At 38.1% G+C, this 17,170-nt stretch overlaps 2 protein-coding genes across 4 annotated transcripts in view; both read right to left on the bottom strand.

The window, feature by feature from the left end:
* ralgps1 (Ral GEF with PH domain and SH3 binding motif 1) overlaps positions 1–14,435 on the bottom strand; it is a 127,522-nt gene extending 113,087 nt beyond the window's left edge. Inside the window, exon 1 of one of the 2 annotated variants that reach the window (XM_052563493.1) lies at positions 14,316–14,435. The gene's annotated coding sequence lies outside the window, so the exon portion shown is untranslated. The remainder of the gene's footprint in view (positions 1–14,315) is intronic. The other variant, XM_052563492.1, reaches the window with a different exon arrangement.
* zbtb34 (zinc finger and BTB domain containing 34) lies at positions 482–14,463 on the bottom strand. Of its 2 annotated transcripts, none has more exons than XM_052563494.1 (2): positions 14,316–14,463; positions 482–5,444 (listed from the first exon to the last, which is right to left on the bottom strand). In XM_052563494.1, the coding sequence occupies exon 2, from the start codon at positions 5,408–5,410 to the stop codon at positions 3,881–3,883; it is 1,530 nt and encodes a 509-aa protein (XP_052419454.1). In that variant the 5' UTR covers positions 5,411–5,444; positions 14,316–14,463; the 3' UTR covers positions 482–3,880. The 2 variants fall into 2 exon arrangements, with proteins under 2 accessions (XP_052419454.1, XP_052419455.1); XM_052563495.1 differs by lacking the exon at positions 14,316–14,463 and adding an exon at positions 13,898–14,199.
* Between the last annotated feature and the right edge of the window lie 2,707 nt (positions 14,464–17,170).

Below are 17,170 nucleotides of genomic sequence, written 5' to 3'. Positions count from 1 at the left end.
GAAACAAAAAGAATGATACAGAATAAAACATACACAACTATACAGACAGAACCCTTACTGCATGTCTCAATTACGATCTAACAGGCATATTGCTTTTGCATATACCTTTAGTTCAGTATTTTTTAAAAAGATCAGGCTGATACATTGATACCACCAAAAATAACAAACATGTCTGCCTTCTTTGAAAGAAACCCTCATCTCATTCCCATAATCTTGCATGGCAAAAAAAAAAAAAAAAAAAAAAATTATCATATTGAAGTGATTCACATACACTTCAATTCAAAGGTTTGAGGTCAGTAAGATTTTTAAAAGGCTCACAGCAAAACACTAATATTGTGAAATATTATTATAATTAAAAGTAAATATTTTCTTATCATATTTAAAAATGTACATTTATTTCTGTGTTGGCAAAGCTGAATTATTAGCAGCCTTTAATCCAGTCTTCAGTGCCATATGACCCTTCAAAAATCATTCTTATATGTTTTTTTATTTTTTTATTTATTTAATTAATAATTTCTTCTAATTAAATGTTGAAACCATTAATGTTTTGCTGCTCAGTATTTTTAGGGAAACCATATTTTTCTTTGATGAACAGACAGTTTAAAATAACAACATTTATTTGAAATACTAATCTTTTATAACATTATAAATGTCTTTAGTTTATTATCTTTTTGATAAATTGAATGCATTATTTCTGAATAAAAATATAAATTTCTTAAAAAAAATTAAAAATAAATCTTGCTGACATCAAACCGTAATGAAGACTATGTTTCACAATAAATCAACGTCCTTGACCAAAAAAAAAAAAAAAAAAACCTTTGTATTATCATTCTTTAAAGACCACAGTACAACATCCAAAATCTGTTCATCAAATACTAAAGCATACAGCTTTCATCGTAAAACATCATCTCAACAAAACCTACCTAACACCAATGTGTGAAACACATGACAGCCAATGCTATAAAATCCCGACAGGTGTTAGAGCCAGCATGAGGCTGGGAAATGAGACTGAGAAGATCTACGGATTCATTTGTTCCAGGGCTTGGTTTTGGTCTTTCTTTGTCCGCTGTGCAACATACCACACAAACCTTTTACAATTTTTGGTTTGCTCTTTGGTTAGTGGCCAAAGTTACGTTCACATTATCTAAGATGAACGGGAACATCACGATAAAAAGCAACAGAGAAAATCTAAACATGTTCAGCGAACAAAGCAGTCAGGCTTACAATGTTTCAAATGGCATAAATGGCATCTCATAGCACAGAACAACACCAAACATGCTGTCAGTAGTACAAGGTGTTCTGCGTTCAGAGTTTTGGCTCTTGATAACTGTAGTTATCACATTGGCTCATTGTTTAAAACTGCCACGAACTGATTCTAAGCAAAAAAAAATACAAATAAAATAAAAGTATAAGGTTAATTCTCATTCATCTGCCAGTAATACAAGCACATGAAGAGATTTTAATGGCACAAATAATTCAGCATTCTAAAATTTGCACTTTGAGTGAAACTGGTTTTAAAGAGAGAGAGAAAGGGCAGAAGTCCTGAAGCTCGATTTGAAATCTCAGAATACTTTAACTGAGAATATTACTATTTTATAAAATAAAAATGGTATACGAGTAAACACCACAAAAGAAAAGTACACAAACTGAAAACGAAAACAGAACAGCACCATAATGTAAGTCACTGCGTATTTTAACTTGTCGTACTTTCAGAAACGAGTTTTGTCCAAGGCGTGATACTGGATGCGGTTCACAGAATTAAGGAGTTGTCTTGGAAGGATAATACCGGAGTTTCTAGACAAAAGGGAACACTGCTTACGCTAACTATCCTTGGCTAATGGTTGTTAAAGTTAACTTATGGAGGGCGTGGTAAAGTAAATATCCAAATGGTATTTCGGGCAAACTTGAAAGCACTTGAATCTTGTAAAAGCGAGGCATGTTTTAATCTGTCTGAGCATCGAGAACTATAAATCAAATATACTGCACAGTCAGGGAAGCAGATGCTCGACTATAAAATAGGAGTCCACAATACGCCATTTTACTTGTTTTGCATCTTATGTAGCCGCTTCTATCACTCGTTAGAATGAATCAAATAAGTGATAAGAAATAAAATGTATCTACAATTGGCATGTGAGACAACAAGGAGCCTTATTCAATCACAGGTCAAGAAAAAAAAATAAAAATGAGGTATGCCGTTTTGCACCAGTTACATAACAATGAAAATGGATGAGAAGAGATATTGTGGAGATAACAGGCATCCAGGGCTCTCTCTTCACAATACTAAACGTATAAAAGTGCCCACAACAGTGGTACTGACACTGCAGGTTTATCTTATTACTGCTCTATTGTAGTTTGAAACCCTACACTATACCTCCTGAATAAACAATACACCTCCATACAATTTAACGTTAACAAAAGCATACCGGCAGTAAGTGAATCTTCTTCAATTATACATTTCTGCACTGAAACATCATACGTTTTGGTCTATACATTGACAGATGCACAAGTGTGACAAGCCAAAGAGAGCTTCTTCTCACAGCTGTCTATTCAGCACCAAGGAGTTCTTTCGAGTCAGCTGAATACAAGAAGAGCTGTTTGAAATTTTAACCACTGATCGAGCGTGTACATTAATGCTATAAATATTTCACCAAGACGTTTATTTCCCCCTTCTTCCTATGGCGGTATGGCCCTTAGGCAATTTTCATAACTTGCATGACTCCCGCACTACTGTTAGAAACGCATCTACAAATATATTAATATATAATTTAAACTTTCATTTTTAAAGGCACACCCTCCCCACCGGTGTTTGAAAAAACAGAGAAAGAAAGTTGGCATGAAAGCAAAAGTAAAAAATGTGACAACATTTCTTAACTGAATAGAATTTTTGACTGTGCTGCTACTCTAGCACGAATCTGTGATTATACTGTTGATATTATACCTGAAACCAAATGGATAATATTACAGAAAAGGTTGAGTGACAGACTGTGATTTTAGGAAAAATATGGCATTTAAAAACTAATAATAATAATTCCTGGATCCTAGGAAAACACCACAGGTACACCTTGTACTAGAGTCTTGTACAATATTCTCATAGATGCGCACAACATGGCTGCTAAGGAAAAATGAGCAAGATTAATCCAGAATTCATACAATCACTAAGGAATATTTCACTGAAGTTTCAAGCTTGGGTAGAGTGGAGATGTTTTGTTCAGGGGTTTCACCGCGACATTAATTCAAACCCTATGAAAACAAAACAAATGTGACTTTACTGAGAAAAGTTTCTTCCCCTCCATTCAGGTTCTTTGCTATGAGGTAAAACCTGGCTGGAGTTGACGACAAGCTACAAATACTGTCCATTATGAGTTTATGTTGAGGTTGTATAATGAGGTATTGAACGGATGGATCACAAAAAGAGCCTTGCACTGGCAGATAAACCATTCCTTGTGAGTGAGTGACCCACTACAGGCCACATGTGCAAAAACAGGTCAGGTAAAAGCGTGATATGACAAGCATCTCATCTGAGCTTTCACATTATTCATTATTGCAACATGCCTATATTACTCTGTAAATATGTTGAAAAACATGGAAATATATATATATATAGATATATATAAAAAATGTGATAAAACTTTTAGGAGGCCTTGATTACAGAGACCTCCTCCCCGATTATAGGACTCCTTCCCTTTGAAAAGCTCCTTAAAAACTTTCTCTCGATCTTTGTCCTGTGTAGAACTTCCACAAAAATGGATGAGTAGAAAATGCGCAAGGCAGGTTATTTCTTGTCGTTCTTTAAAAACAGCTGGGCTTAATCATGAAACGAGTAACCCTTAATGCTTCCTTATTAGATAAGGAGGACCAACAACCAAATAAATGGAAAACTTTATTCTCTGTGTCCACGCAGGGGTTTGGATTGAGGGGTTTCTTCCGGACTACACTTGCCACTCTCTTCGCTGGGGGTTTTCGTTGACAAATCATCGGGATAAGCTGCTACGCAGGCTGCTTCGCCTTCGGAGGCATCCTCTTGCTCCGCTCTCTGGCCATCTGGTGCCTCTCCCAGCAAGTCAGTGTGATTGTTGACTTCCGTGCAAGAGGTCATGTGCTTCTTGCGCAAATGCTGATTGAGTGTGCCTTGGAAGGGAAAGCATTTGCCGCAGATCTGGCAGTGGAAGGGTTTGTTGTCCGTGTGGCCACGGATGTGGTACTCCAGCTGATCTTTGCGGGTGTACTTCTTGCCGCAGAACTTGCAGACGAAGGGTGTAATGCCCATGTGCAGACGCATGTGACGGTCCAGGCTACCCTTTTGGTTAAAGGACTTGCCGCAGTAGATGCAGATGAGGCGCTCGTTGTAGGGGTACCACTGTCCGCGGAAACTCCGCTCTCTAACGTCATTCTCGAAGGTAGTTGCCGTTGCAGGTGGATCTCCTTCGGTGGCACCAGGCTTGAGCTGAGTAAGCAGATCGGCTTGAAGAGGCACGGGACGTTTCGGTCGGGCACGGCCACCCCGGACGCTGCTGAGCAAGGAGCGAGATGGGCTAGAGGAACTCAGGCTGACGAAACAGGAGGAAGGTAGTGCTGAGTAAGTATATGCGGCAGAGGAAAGCACAGGCCCGTACGATCCCACGCTGACAGCCAACACCTGTTCTCCGTCCACCAGCTCTGTGTGGTAGCCGTCATCACCGGCCGATGAGCTATCGGAATAGGGCCGGTCCGTTTTCTCCAGCTTGATATGGACATCTGTTACCTGTCCATCCTTGCCGATGAGGTCTACTTGTTCAGACTCAACCTCCATGGACACCTCCTGCTCGGATATGCTGTCGCTACTCCCTCGGTCTGACTGACCCTCTTCTGCCACTCCCTTACCTGAGCTTCGGCCCTCCCCGCAATGATTCTGCCGAGAATAGTAGGGTGGTGAAATCTGGGTGGGGTTTACAAAGATGCCTCCGTCTTTCACTCCGTTGCGGACAGCCCTTGAGGTGGTGCAATCATTATCTGGATCGATCCCAGTAGGCACAGGGACGCTGATCTTAGAGTGAATACCCTCAAGAATCTGTGTGCATTTGTCAATCACAGCCTGCATTTGGAGGAAGCTGGCAGCCGTGAGGAAGCTGATGACATCACGTAGACGCAATGACATTCGGCCAGTGTAGCAAAAGGCGAGCAGCTGCTCAAACACCTCAGGGCTCTTGATTACGGAGATGGAGAGGCCACTCATCGTGCCTAGCGATGAATGATCGCGGAAGTACGGTGAACTGGCGGCCAAGACGGCCTTGTGGGCTCGGAATGGCTGGCCCTGAATGTGCACAATGATGTCGCACAGCTTGCCCTGGAGACGGAGCTCATTGAGCTGGTTCAGGACGGTATTGCTGAACTCAGGTACATCGAACTCTATGAGGCTACCACAGTCCTCCATGACTCACTAACGTCTCTCCTGGTTTGTAGGGAACCTTAGAAAAGAAAAAAGAAAAATGTGTGAGGAAACACATTTATAGGAATTAAAGGTACTCTAAATGAAAGGTAGAGTATATGTAAGCACAGATGGAAATTGTGTTTTTTTTTTTTTTTTTCACATTCATTGATATCTACAGAATTCTACACTCTTTAAGTCGGGCTCCAAAAATTAATCCCAGATTTTCCCCTTCCAGGCATTGGAGATAATTTTTTTTTGAGCACATCGGTCGGTTCCCCATTTTAGCGTGTATTATCTTGTAATGCGAGACGTTTACAAATCGGGGCCATCCCGATCATATAAAACATGTCTGCTATTTAGGTCTTTAAATCAGTGTGATTACGGCTATGAATATGTCAGTAATTACACAAAAGCTGTTGAATAGTGGAGATGGAGGAAAATGCTTGTGGAAGTTTTGCAATAACACAACTGTATGTATAATGTGTCAAAAGGTACCACAACTGCAAGAGCAAAGGGAAGCGCTGGGGTTTTGAGCATACCGGGTGAATGCAGAAACCCACTAACATTAGTTGCTGAAATGTCAATGCGTGACTTAAACTGATTGTGTGATGTGCCACGATTGTCAAATCTTGCAGTGTGCGCATCAGGGATGGAAATTAACTTTGTCCACCGGCCACTGTGGTTGGTGGATTTCAAAATCTACCAGCCACTCAATGTTTTTATCAGCCACTTTATTGTTTTTAACTGACAATGTGTGAAAATTTATACTACAAGATCTACAATACTTGAGCAGTCTATTTAATCTTAAATCTCAATGAAATACTAACATTTTCTCTTTCAGTGATGATCAAAAATGCTGCTTATCTAGACAGTTTACTAGGTTTTTAAACAGCCGACTCTTGCTGAAGTAGCTCATTCTCTCAGCTCCGTAGCCCAATTGGATGATACACTGCACTGAACTTTTTTAATGCACAGAAACATTTTTGTGATATTCTAAACAGTTTTTGTACACATTAATAATGTTGTATTTAATTCCAAAGGAAAGGATTCACCAGTATAAGTGTAATTTTATTTTTATTTTTTTTCACAACACAAAATCACATGCATTTGGCTGGTGACGGGTGCTAATTTCCCTAATCTGCATGTTTAAGATTTAAATGTAAAATTATTATTTTATTTTTTAAGATTTGAGGGAAGAAAATTCTGATTTGGAGTACTGATCTGATACCTGGGTGATTATCTGTATATACAGCTGTATATACTTCTTGCCCTGTGTAAATTGCTAGAATTATTTTATGGTGTGCTTCAGACTTATCCCTTGATAAAACATGAACAAATACATGGTGAACTACTGTATTTATTACAGTATTTTTATTATCTGACATGAATTTTACAGTAATATTATTTATTTTCTTAAGCGAAAAAGAACTTCAAATGCAGCCAAAAATCTAACACCGCAAACTAAAAAAGGTATTTTAGTTTTACAATATAACTGTATAAAAAACTGCAACAAATAAGTCTAGGAATATAAAAAAATACATATATATTAATCAGACAATCTCTTTACAACAAAAGTAAAAAACAAGCAATCGTCTAAGCATAATTATTATTATTAATAGAGACGTATTATTATTACTATATAGAGACATAGCTTAATCTACTGTAGACTACAACAGTAGCTTATTATATTGTCAATTTACTCATGTTAAACCGAATAGTTTTCTCAAATGAAACTGTAAATTCTCATGAAGTGACGGTTTATGCGATCGTGTCCTCATATAGTGACACATGGCAGAGACTGCAAAACAGCGAGCTCCCGCGCATCTGCGCCCATCACCCACAGAGATGTAGAATTTGCAGGAGTAATACTGAAATAGTATTTTGCAGTTTAATATTCACAGACACTATTATATATATTTGGCTACAGTCTGGAGCCCTTGCGCTTAGACTAACATGGAAGCGACTGAACGCAGCTGCGGGTACCGAATATACTTGGGAGACGGTAACTTACTACCGATACTACAGAGATGCTGGTATCATCACATTTAAAAATTTTCAGCACCGACTATGGTTGGTCCAGTCTGAAATACTGCTAAACAGCGGACATACTGCTAACCATGCCGATGCCAGAATTTGTTGTGGTATTGGTGATATTTCCGATACTAGTATCGGAATCGGAAGAACTCTATTAATAATTAGGGTTTTAAATTCAAGACAATACAGTACAAATCTACACTTTAACCCTATTAACAAACAAAATGTGTTTTGGTACATACTGTACCAAAAACTGCTTACTGTCTAACCACACTTCCCTAGTCTTTTTACACATGATGAGAGTAAACATCCTGCTGTACTACTCAAATGTAACATCAAAATGAAAACAAAAAACAAAACTTCCATTTACTTACTGAAGGTATCTGTTAACTAGTGCATTATTCTTCAAATCAAGGAACATTAATTTTGCATATCACATTACCTAGATGTACTTAGTATATGGTTAGGGTTACTTGCATGAAATTATGCATAATGTATTATTATAATAGTAACTACATGTAACAAGGATACCTTAATGTTACCTTTATTTCTTTGAAAGAAGTGTCTTGTGCTAAGAAAGACTGTATTAAAAAAAAAAAGTAGTGTGGTAAAAAAATTTTTTAGAAAACGGTTTTCTATTTTAATGTGTTTTAAAATGTCATTGCTTCCTGTGATGACAAAACTGGATTTGCAGCAGTTATTACTCCAGTTTACAATGTGATATGATCCTTCCAATGCCATTTTGGTGTTCAGAAAATATTTCTCATTATCAGTGTGCTGCTTAATCGAAGGAAATATTTCAGAATTCTTTGATAAACAGCATTTCAAAACAACATAATCTATTGATCTGATATGAATCTTGAGTTACATTATACATATCTATACTGTCAGTAATGACTGAACCCAAACTATTGAATGCTAATGTATATGTTGGCATGAGTTTGTTTGGATCTCAGTGGGATAAATGTTTTGAAAAACCAGAACATTCTGTAATAAGACACTGCATCTGACTAATTTCACAGAGATTCATAAAGCAGAAAAAAAAAGCAGGCGAACATATGGCCAGTTTACTTTGGCTCTAGAGTGCAAGTTTTTGTAAAGCATCTAGTGCACACTTTGACCCAATCCTTTGTGTGAGCTTTACACTGAAACTAAAGCACTTTAAAAACTCAATAGACATCATCTCTTTAAATGACAAAAACAGCCTATAGCCATGACTGGTCTTCAAACACCTTAGATGTTTATGGGTGTGTTGTTCAGAGACATCATTAGATCAAATTGATGCACGGCCAAAAATGATGTGGGAGAAAGAGTGATCCATCATTAAGAGCATAAAAGTACTACTGCAGGCACTAAATTTGCAAGTAACATGTTGAACAACACAACACATTATAAAAGCTGCATTTGAGAAGAAATGGAAAAAAGCTAAATTCCCAATAATCTCGTAAAGGAAAGGCTGTTCATCTTATCTTCCTCTTTACAATTTTCTCTCTTAGCCCTCCTATTTCAGTTGTTTTATTAATGTTAAATGGATAATTCACCCAAAATTAAAACATTCTAATTCCTGTTATGTCCTTGTTCACATGTACATGAAGAAGACTTGTCAGAAAGGCATTGCACCACTGCTATGTGAACCAAGCTTAAACTCAAGTTTGACAGGTTGCCAGAGAATGTAAACTCCGTTGATCTTGTGGACCCAAGGGGGCAAGTGTCCTGGCAGCACTCCAGCGAGATGCAATCACGTATTTCGCACTCAGGCTCATGTCCCGAGGGGAGAGTTGAGGGGGATTTTAACTCTCGATCATTAAAAACAATAAAATCATTCAACTAAACTACTTCCTAATACTAGGGGTTACATGAGTACCAGACCAAGGGCCTATCCATATGGTGGATTGGTGAAAAGATTGTCTGTTAAAGGTTAGCAATTTCTCAGTGAGATAATGCGGCAGCGTCAACAGTGATATAAGAGATTTGGCAACGGTCAACGTGCATGTCAAAGGCTAATTTTTTTGGCATCAACAGAGCTGTTCCAGTTGAAGTAATCGAGTTGCCTTGGTTCACTGCATGACAGATCTTCATGTCTAATAATAAGTTACTTATTGTATCTCTTAACTTGTGGATCAGCATTTTTGTTTGATCTAAAACTGCAATTTTACACGCATTCGTATTTCATACCAGACCAAATCTGATGATGAAATTAGGTAAACACCGTCTCAGCCTAATTAATCTTCCTTAGGATAATCTCAATTAGCCTTCTTTAAAGTTTTATAGTCCTTTTTGGTTCCCAAATATTAGCAATCAGATCCAGACAATCACAGGCACAATAAAACTTTACATACTGTACACACACAAACATACACTACCCAAAATCCCTAAACAACAGTAAAAATAAAAGCTCAGGGCTAACCGGGAAAACTTCTTTTACCGGTTCACTGAGCAAGCCGTTAAGACTTAAAAACTGCCATATCAGCATTGGCAAACGAACACTGCAGAATGCCTGCTTCAAGATAAGCAGCTTTTATCCTATTCTGCAAAATAAACCTTAGTCCAGTACTGCCAAAACTTGCTTAACATGCACAGTCTGGCAAGAGGAACCCAAAAGGCCGTGGGAGGGTGGAAAAGTGGCGAGCAGTGCTTTGCAAACTTTGAGGGGAACTGTTTTTAAAAACTTCCATGAGAATACAGCGTATGCTATGCAGTGTGGTTTATCTCAGCAGCACTTTGATAGAAAAAGTAAGAAAAGTATCCAGAAAAATTGTGTCCATATATTCTAATACACATGTGTGAGGGGCCCTATCATACGCCTTGCACAATGCGGTGCAAGGCACGACACAAGTGTTTTTTTTGTTTTTGCTATTTTCACGTTCTGGGCCACGTTGTTTAAATAGCAAATGCATTTGCACCCGAAATGAGGCGTGTTCAGGCGCATTGCTATTTTGAGGCAAATGAAATAGACCGGACCAACTAAAACCTGGTCTAAAGTCAATGGCGCGGAATTTTTTGTTAAAGAGTGCATTAGTAATATGCGCCTAAAGGTGGCTCCACAATGCTCGTAAACTCTGCTTATTACACACTCAGGGGTGTACAGCAGCACACAAAAATGTCAAATAATAGAAATTAAAGGGTTACGATATAAAAGATCATTGTTGTGTAAGTAGGCTACATAAATATAAAAATTTCCTACATGTCATAATGGATAGTCATTGCATGTATCAGGATTAGGCTACCTATTTGCTTGCACATGAGCAGCTCTGTTTCCTCTCGGAGGCCGGCGAAACACTGGATGCGTGGCGTAAGTGTCTCAGCTGCGTGGCGTGTCCGTTTTTAATTCTGCTCCCATGTTAACAGGTTAGAGCATGCAGACTGCCTGCGTGAGATGTGCGTCCTCCCTCTATGTTCACCTACAGCAGCAGCAGCACGTCAGGCATGCTTCTGGTGTGTAAAGACACGGAAAACGCGAAGCATCCACCACGCTTCTGGCATGCAGCAGAGACGCCACGCATCCAGTGTGAGACATGAGACATGTCACCGGCCTGAGACATGTTCAGTCTTTTGCACTTGCCGTGTAAACAGTAAATCCGTCATGGCGCAAACACAACTGGCTCTTAAAAGGAATGAGAGATAAGACTCGGATTGGTTTATTGCACGTTATGCCCAAAACACACCCATTACCAATTAAAAGAATAGGTTTTAGACCATGCGCCAGGTGTGCCGACCATGTGCTTAGATCGCCAAAATAGGGCTTGAGGTCTTAAAATGACAACAGCCTAAGGTGCTGCTGTCTGTATTATAAAAGTGTTGATTTATCACTGGCCAGATGGGGTCTTAATAAAAGTTGTCTGTCTAGGCAGTAAATGCATTTTTTTTGTGACTAAAGAAAATTGAGAAAAATTTGAAAGTACGATCTGTAGTTTTCACAAAGTCCACCAGATGACGTCTTTATTTCAATTCTTAATGTTTAGTCTTGAAGAAAATAAAGTATTTTTATTCAAACAAACAGTAGTAAATACAACAATCTCTAATCACGTTTATATAACCGCTAGCATATCTATCATGATAATATAGCCTATATCTCAACAACACAGCAGCAGCTAGCTCGAAAGGCTACCAAAAAATGGGTCAGAAGCTCTGGGTAACATCCTTGGTCCCAGGCATGAGGCTACACCAAAGGAATCTTCAGTTAAAACACTAACATATTGCTCCCAATCGTGACAGGAGAAAGATCATAAAAAGGCCAATGTGCATTAGGAACATAGTCCAGGCCTGTTTTGTGCCTCCTCCCATTGCCATCTACGAGTCCAGCCATTCGGATGGCAAGAAAAGAAAAGCTGGCTACATCAAAGGGAAACTGCTGCACAAATTCGAAAGGATAATTAAGAATCGCTATAAAAGAACTGGCAAGGGAAATCAGCCAGGCTTTGCATATCTTACAGGCATAATCAGAGTGGATAAAAATACCACCAAGTCATTCTGTTTTGCTTCGGGTGTGCAGGTCAAAGGCATCCTTTCTTCTTTCCCAAGTCGATCCCCATTGAAGCTGGCCAAGAGACGAGGAACACACAGCCAAAGCCCACTGAACCGCAAGCTTCAGGAACAAACTGCTCTTGAACATTCCCAAAAAACTTAAGTATTATACTAACAGCAGAAGTCATTAGATTCAGAAGCAGGTAACAAAAGCTGGAGCACCGGAGGTGATGTCTTGTGTAAGATACAAGAACAACCCTACCCCCCCCCCCCCCCCCCCCCCTACACATACTATAAATCTGCCATAACAGGAGGATTTTCAAACCAAAACCCTTTAACAGCTAATACTGAGGAGAAGCAGCCACAGCCACAAAAATGAAAGGTTTATCGAGTGCAAAGCAATAACGCACACGGCTTAACTGTTTTGGCATCTTCTGTTCAGACAAGCCTGTTGGGAAACATTCCTAGTGGTTAGGAGGGACCTTTATGCCTTCAGAGACGCCATAAGCGCACCTATAGAATTAGTGAGCAAAATACGCCTTTTAAAAAGACACGGAACCGGGGAAATCCACTGAGAAGACAGTTTGAACTTCCTGATGAGCAAACAAATATTTTTACTTTCAATATCAGATATTGTTCAAGTAGACATTTTTCAGGTACATAATCACCTTGAAAATATGCCAGAGGTTTCTACAGAACCTGAGTAAAAAAAAAAAAAAAACAACCCGGAATGCTCTTACTCAAGTTTCACTCGGATATCCTTCCTATAGAACGTAACTGTGCCCACCCACTTTTTCCTGTGTGGTTGGTTAAAGGAGAATTTTCCCCATTGGTTTTTAAAAGGTTTTAGGCCATGAACCAAGCCAATAAGCTACGAAGTGAATCACAACGTTACAGACTTTAATTTGAAGAAAGAAAAAAAATGTATCTGAAATTCAGTAAAGTCAAAGGTCATGAAGTCATGTGCATTTATCGGAAGGAATTGCAATTGCATTGCGAATGGCAGAATTGAATTGATAGAGACATACAGAAAAAAAATTACATATTACGGGTTATCGTTCAAAATCAATTGCCCTATGAAAGAAAGATTTTTCCTTTCAGAACCTGATTGTTGCACTCTTTTATTGTTGTGTACTGTTGTGATACATTTAGCCTACTAACCTGCATTTGCCAATTAGCAGCCACTTTTATCCAAAAAGACTAATAAATGAGGGGAAAAAATGCAAGCAATGTATCACACTTCTACAAACCAGTACTTCAAAAACTAGATATCTAGAAAACTAGATATGTGGGAAAGTAAAGAAAATGAAACTGTCCTGCCTTTAACACTTTGGCCTTTAAACCTCACTTACGTCTTGATTGTGTGAAGTATGATTTTATTTCAAGTATTATAATAGAGCCACTAATCACATACAATACAAACAGGCAAAACAATGTCCAACGATTCAGTTTTAAAAAGATTTAAAAAAACTAAAACTTTCACGACAGAAAAATCATTATGGCACATTAACAACTTTTGAAAGTGAAACTATAAAAATGATTTTCTCATTCTTGCACAACACTCAGACTTTACTTTCCCTTTATGCCAATAAAAGTTTTAACTTACAGACACAGCACTCATTTTCATTTTGGGTGAACTAAAACTAGTAAACCTGTGACAAAGTCATCCCCTTAAACATATGTCATAATGGCTTTTGTCACTCATCGCTTTTGACGATCAAGTTACTAAGCTAAATAAATATAGTTTCACTTTAACTTTAAATAAATCATTACCACCTTGGCAAATAAATCAGTAACAGCTCAATAAACTCTGGTTGTTTCAAAACCTAGTGAGTTGTCTAAAAAGACAGCATTTAAGGCATGACTGCACCATCAAACGAATTTATAATGTACAAACGATATATAGGTAAATTAGGCGGTTCACTAGTTTAATGACTTACACTTTCGATATTTAAATACCTTAACGTAATAAGCAAATGAAAAGTAACGTACTTCTGCCTCACGTCTCCTGTTGTAATCAAAAGTTGAACTTGTCCAAACACAAACAGGAGGGTGGGAAGTGGCCCACTGTCTTCTGATTGAGGGGAATGTGGAATGTGGAGGTTGGCAGCTAACACTGACTGCATCGGAGTTGAAAATAAACACGTAAGCTACGTTTAAGAGCTAAAGAGCGGTGTAAAATGGTAAGGTCAGATCGTGACAGATTCGCTCGGATAGGCAATGTTAATCTGCCCCGCGCTGCACGCGAACTCACCCTCATTACACCAGGCTAGCTCGCACCAAAGCTGTCACGGAATGCTAACAAGTTAGCCGGTTAGCGACATCTACTTAGAAGCGTCCGGTATAACCGCGTCAAATACAACAACCATGACGTCAGAGCGAATATAAAGAGCAATTCAAAATATCTCACCTTCTCTGATCAAACGTCGCCCATTCCTTTGCACAGCGACTCGCTTTAGCTCCAGCCTGGCCTCCTCCTTCCCCAGCTGTGCTCCTCAGCCGTTGCTATTTTTCCAGCTCTCTGCCCAACCGGAAGTGGACGCGTGCTGTCTCCAGGGGACGCGCTGTGTCTCTCGAGTTTCTTGACGCGCTGTCAGGGAAGTCGCTCGATAGATGCTATAGAGATCAGCGGTAGGGCTCGCCCCCTTCACTGCGACTTTTTGGTACAAGGGTCAGACGGTGTATGTTTAAGGGTGTTCGCTTTGTTGCAATAATTTCAGTGAAGAGTATCCAGAATTCACTTCCGTGAATAACGTAACATACTAAACAAGATTCTGAGGCCGGATAATAAGGACAGCAAAGTCTACTTAGAAGTCTTCTTAAAAAAAAAAAAAGAAATAATTAAAATAATAAGTATAATAATAATTATTATTATTATTCGAATATACATAATGTTATACATGATAGGTAAAAATTGATAGCCTGAATGCACTGTAAGTTGCTTTGGATAAAAGCGTCTGCTAAATGCATACATTTAATTTAATTTTTAATTTATAATAATTATTGATATATTATTATTGCATTATTAATTATTACAATAATAACAATTATTCATATATTATTATTATTGTTAATAATAATAAAAAATAATATAATGTTATGTTTATTTAAATAGCAAGGGGGGGGGGGATGTACATGCTTAACCTACTCCTTGATTTTTAAGAAGACTAACTCGTATTTAAACCAAACGTTATCATCAAACTCGGAATGAGGTCATAATGACCCAGGTGCCTCCCTCAGCCTGCCAGTTTCGAGCTCTTTTACTAGATCCAACAGCAGAGGGAGCCATTGGCTAAATTAACAAAAGAGAAGAGGTCTGGTCACATTGTTGCGTAAACAACCGTGATAAAGGCTACTCTATACAGGCATAAATTATGTTATAAAATCATATCTATAATTATAATGTAGAACAATGACAGAAATAATGTATTGCGTAGGTTACAGAATTTACTATATTTAAATATTCTGTTCTGCAGCACTGTATTATCTACATTTATGTCAGTCGACAACAATCAAGACGTTGTTTCAGCTGGATGCAAAGAAGAACTTTTGGTATTTTTTTTTTTTTTTTTACAACTAAATTTTTATGCTCAATATCTCTGTACTTAAGCCAGAAAACCAATTGATAGCCCTGATAACTTTTTTCAGTCATAGTGTGGAGCCAACTCAAAAAAAAAAAAAAAAAAAAAAAAAGAGGAAAACAAACAAATTAGTTCTTTGCTGAAGCCAAGGTTCTGGAAAGGACTGCTGTATAACCTTTATTTTTAAGAGTTAATCTGGTACAACCCTCTTTTACAATAATTTATTGCTACACCACATATGACAATTCTGTAGAAAAGAAAACAACAACAACAACAAATTTTATCTGTATCCATTTGATAAACTTTATAATTTCATAGTTATGTCATGCTTCAAAACCTTTGATTTATTTACATCATTCATTTACATAGTCTCAAGGGCTACATTTAGAAGGATATTTTTGGAAATGAACCAATGTATGCAAAGAGGTCTGTTTGAAATTCCCCAGATGTGTTCATTTATGTGTTTATTTGCTGGAAGTAAATATTTCAACTGCAAATACAGGATGCCTTTGAGCACATTTGGTGCATTCTATAACCACATCAAGTTTACAGATTGAATATTGGACTGAATTACTGTCATTTACAGTTTGTCCTGAAATATTTGACATTTTACACATATCCAAACATTATAACCTGTTAAAATATTTACATATGTCATTTCACTCACATGATCATACTGCAACCAATCATGTGCCTTTTTTGGCCTTTTATGTTGCTTCAAAATATTGTTGTTTTTGCACTTAATGTAAATGCCAGCATAAATCATTTTGGCCCCCAGATGTCTAAAAAATGTAAACTAAATAGATTCAGTATTTAAAGTCTCTAAAACAGCACCATTATTCCTCCCACTGCAGCGTAATGCGGTATTAGTTTTTTTTTTTATTTTTTTTTTTTCACTTCAGCCGAGAAAGAATGTTATCCACAATGAGCTTTTTTCATCATCTTATTTGAGAGACAGCTTGGCCTCAGAAATGAATATCTGACCTAATCTGAGTGCAGGTGGGTGACCAGTGTAAGGAGCAAAATCGCTTTGTCATCGCGCATGTTAAACAAGTCTCTCTTCTATTCTCTGACAGTAAGATAATTCCCCCCCCCCCCCATTAAAGAACCACACACACACACTCACATACACACACAAACACAAGAAATACATAGCCACAGGTATGGGGTGATTAGAAATGGTTTTGTTGACCCCAAGGGGTGATGGTGATATTGATAACATTTTCAAACAGTCTCGCTCATCAAAAGGTTTCCTGTTGAAGTTGTAATCTTCCTTGAAATAGGGCTTTGTTAGCCACTGCGCCATTCACTTGACCGAGAATTCCTCGGCTGTAAGCTAATGGGGATGATTTTGAGCAGGGTCGGCATTGGGGATCAGAGCTGGGGACCCGATCGGGGTGGCCCTGGAGCTCAGAGGTGCCTTATGGCGATTTGTAGTCCAGGTGACTTTGCAAATTCCCCTCCAGCTTAAGACAGGCCTAGCTGGATGATCATTTTCTAGACTTTCCCAAGTCAGCATGTCAGGGATCAAAAATAGGGAATTAAGTATGTGATTAAAAAGTCTAGTCAATGTTATTTGACTCAAAAAACACTATTGTTTAAAAGTTTGGAGGCTTTGAATGAAAGTAATAATTATACAATAATGATAACATAAGGATCACATACAAATAGTTTAGACAAAAAA

This window comes from Carassius gibelio, chromosome B8 (genome assembly GCF_023724105.1).
Source record: "Carassius gibelio isolate Cgi1373 ecotype wild population from Czech Republic chromosome B8, carGib1.2-hapl.c, whole genome shotgun sequence".
Taxonomy (NCBI): domain Eukaryota; kingdom Metazoa; phylum Chordata; class Actinopteri; order Cypriniformes; family Cyprinidae; genus Carassius; species Carassius gibelio.
Note: the sequence above shows the minus strand (reverse complement) of the source record. Positions and strands in the feature narration are given on the sequence as shown.

What these genes read in the sequence shown, in the direction of transcription:
- zbtb34 (XM_052563494.1), bottom strand. Translation starts at nt 5,410, where the DNA reads ATGGAGGACTGTGGTAGCCTCATAGAGTTCGATGTACCTGAGTTCAGC.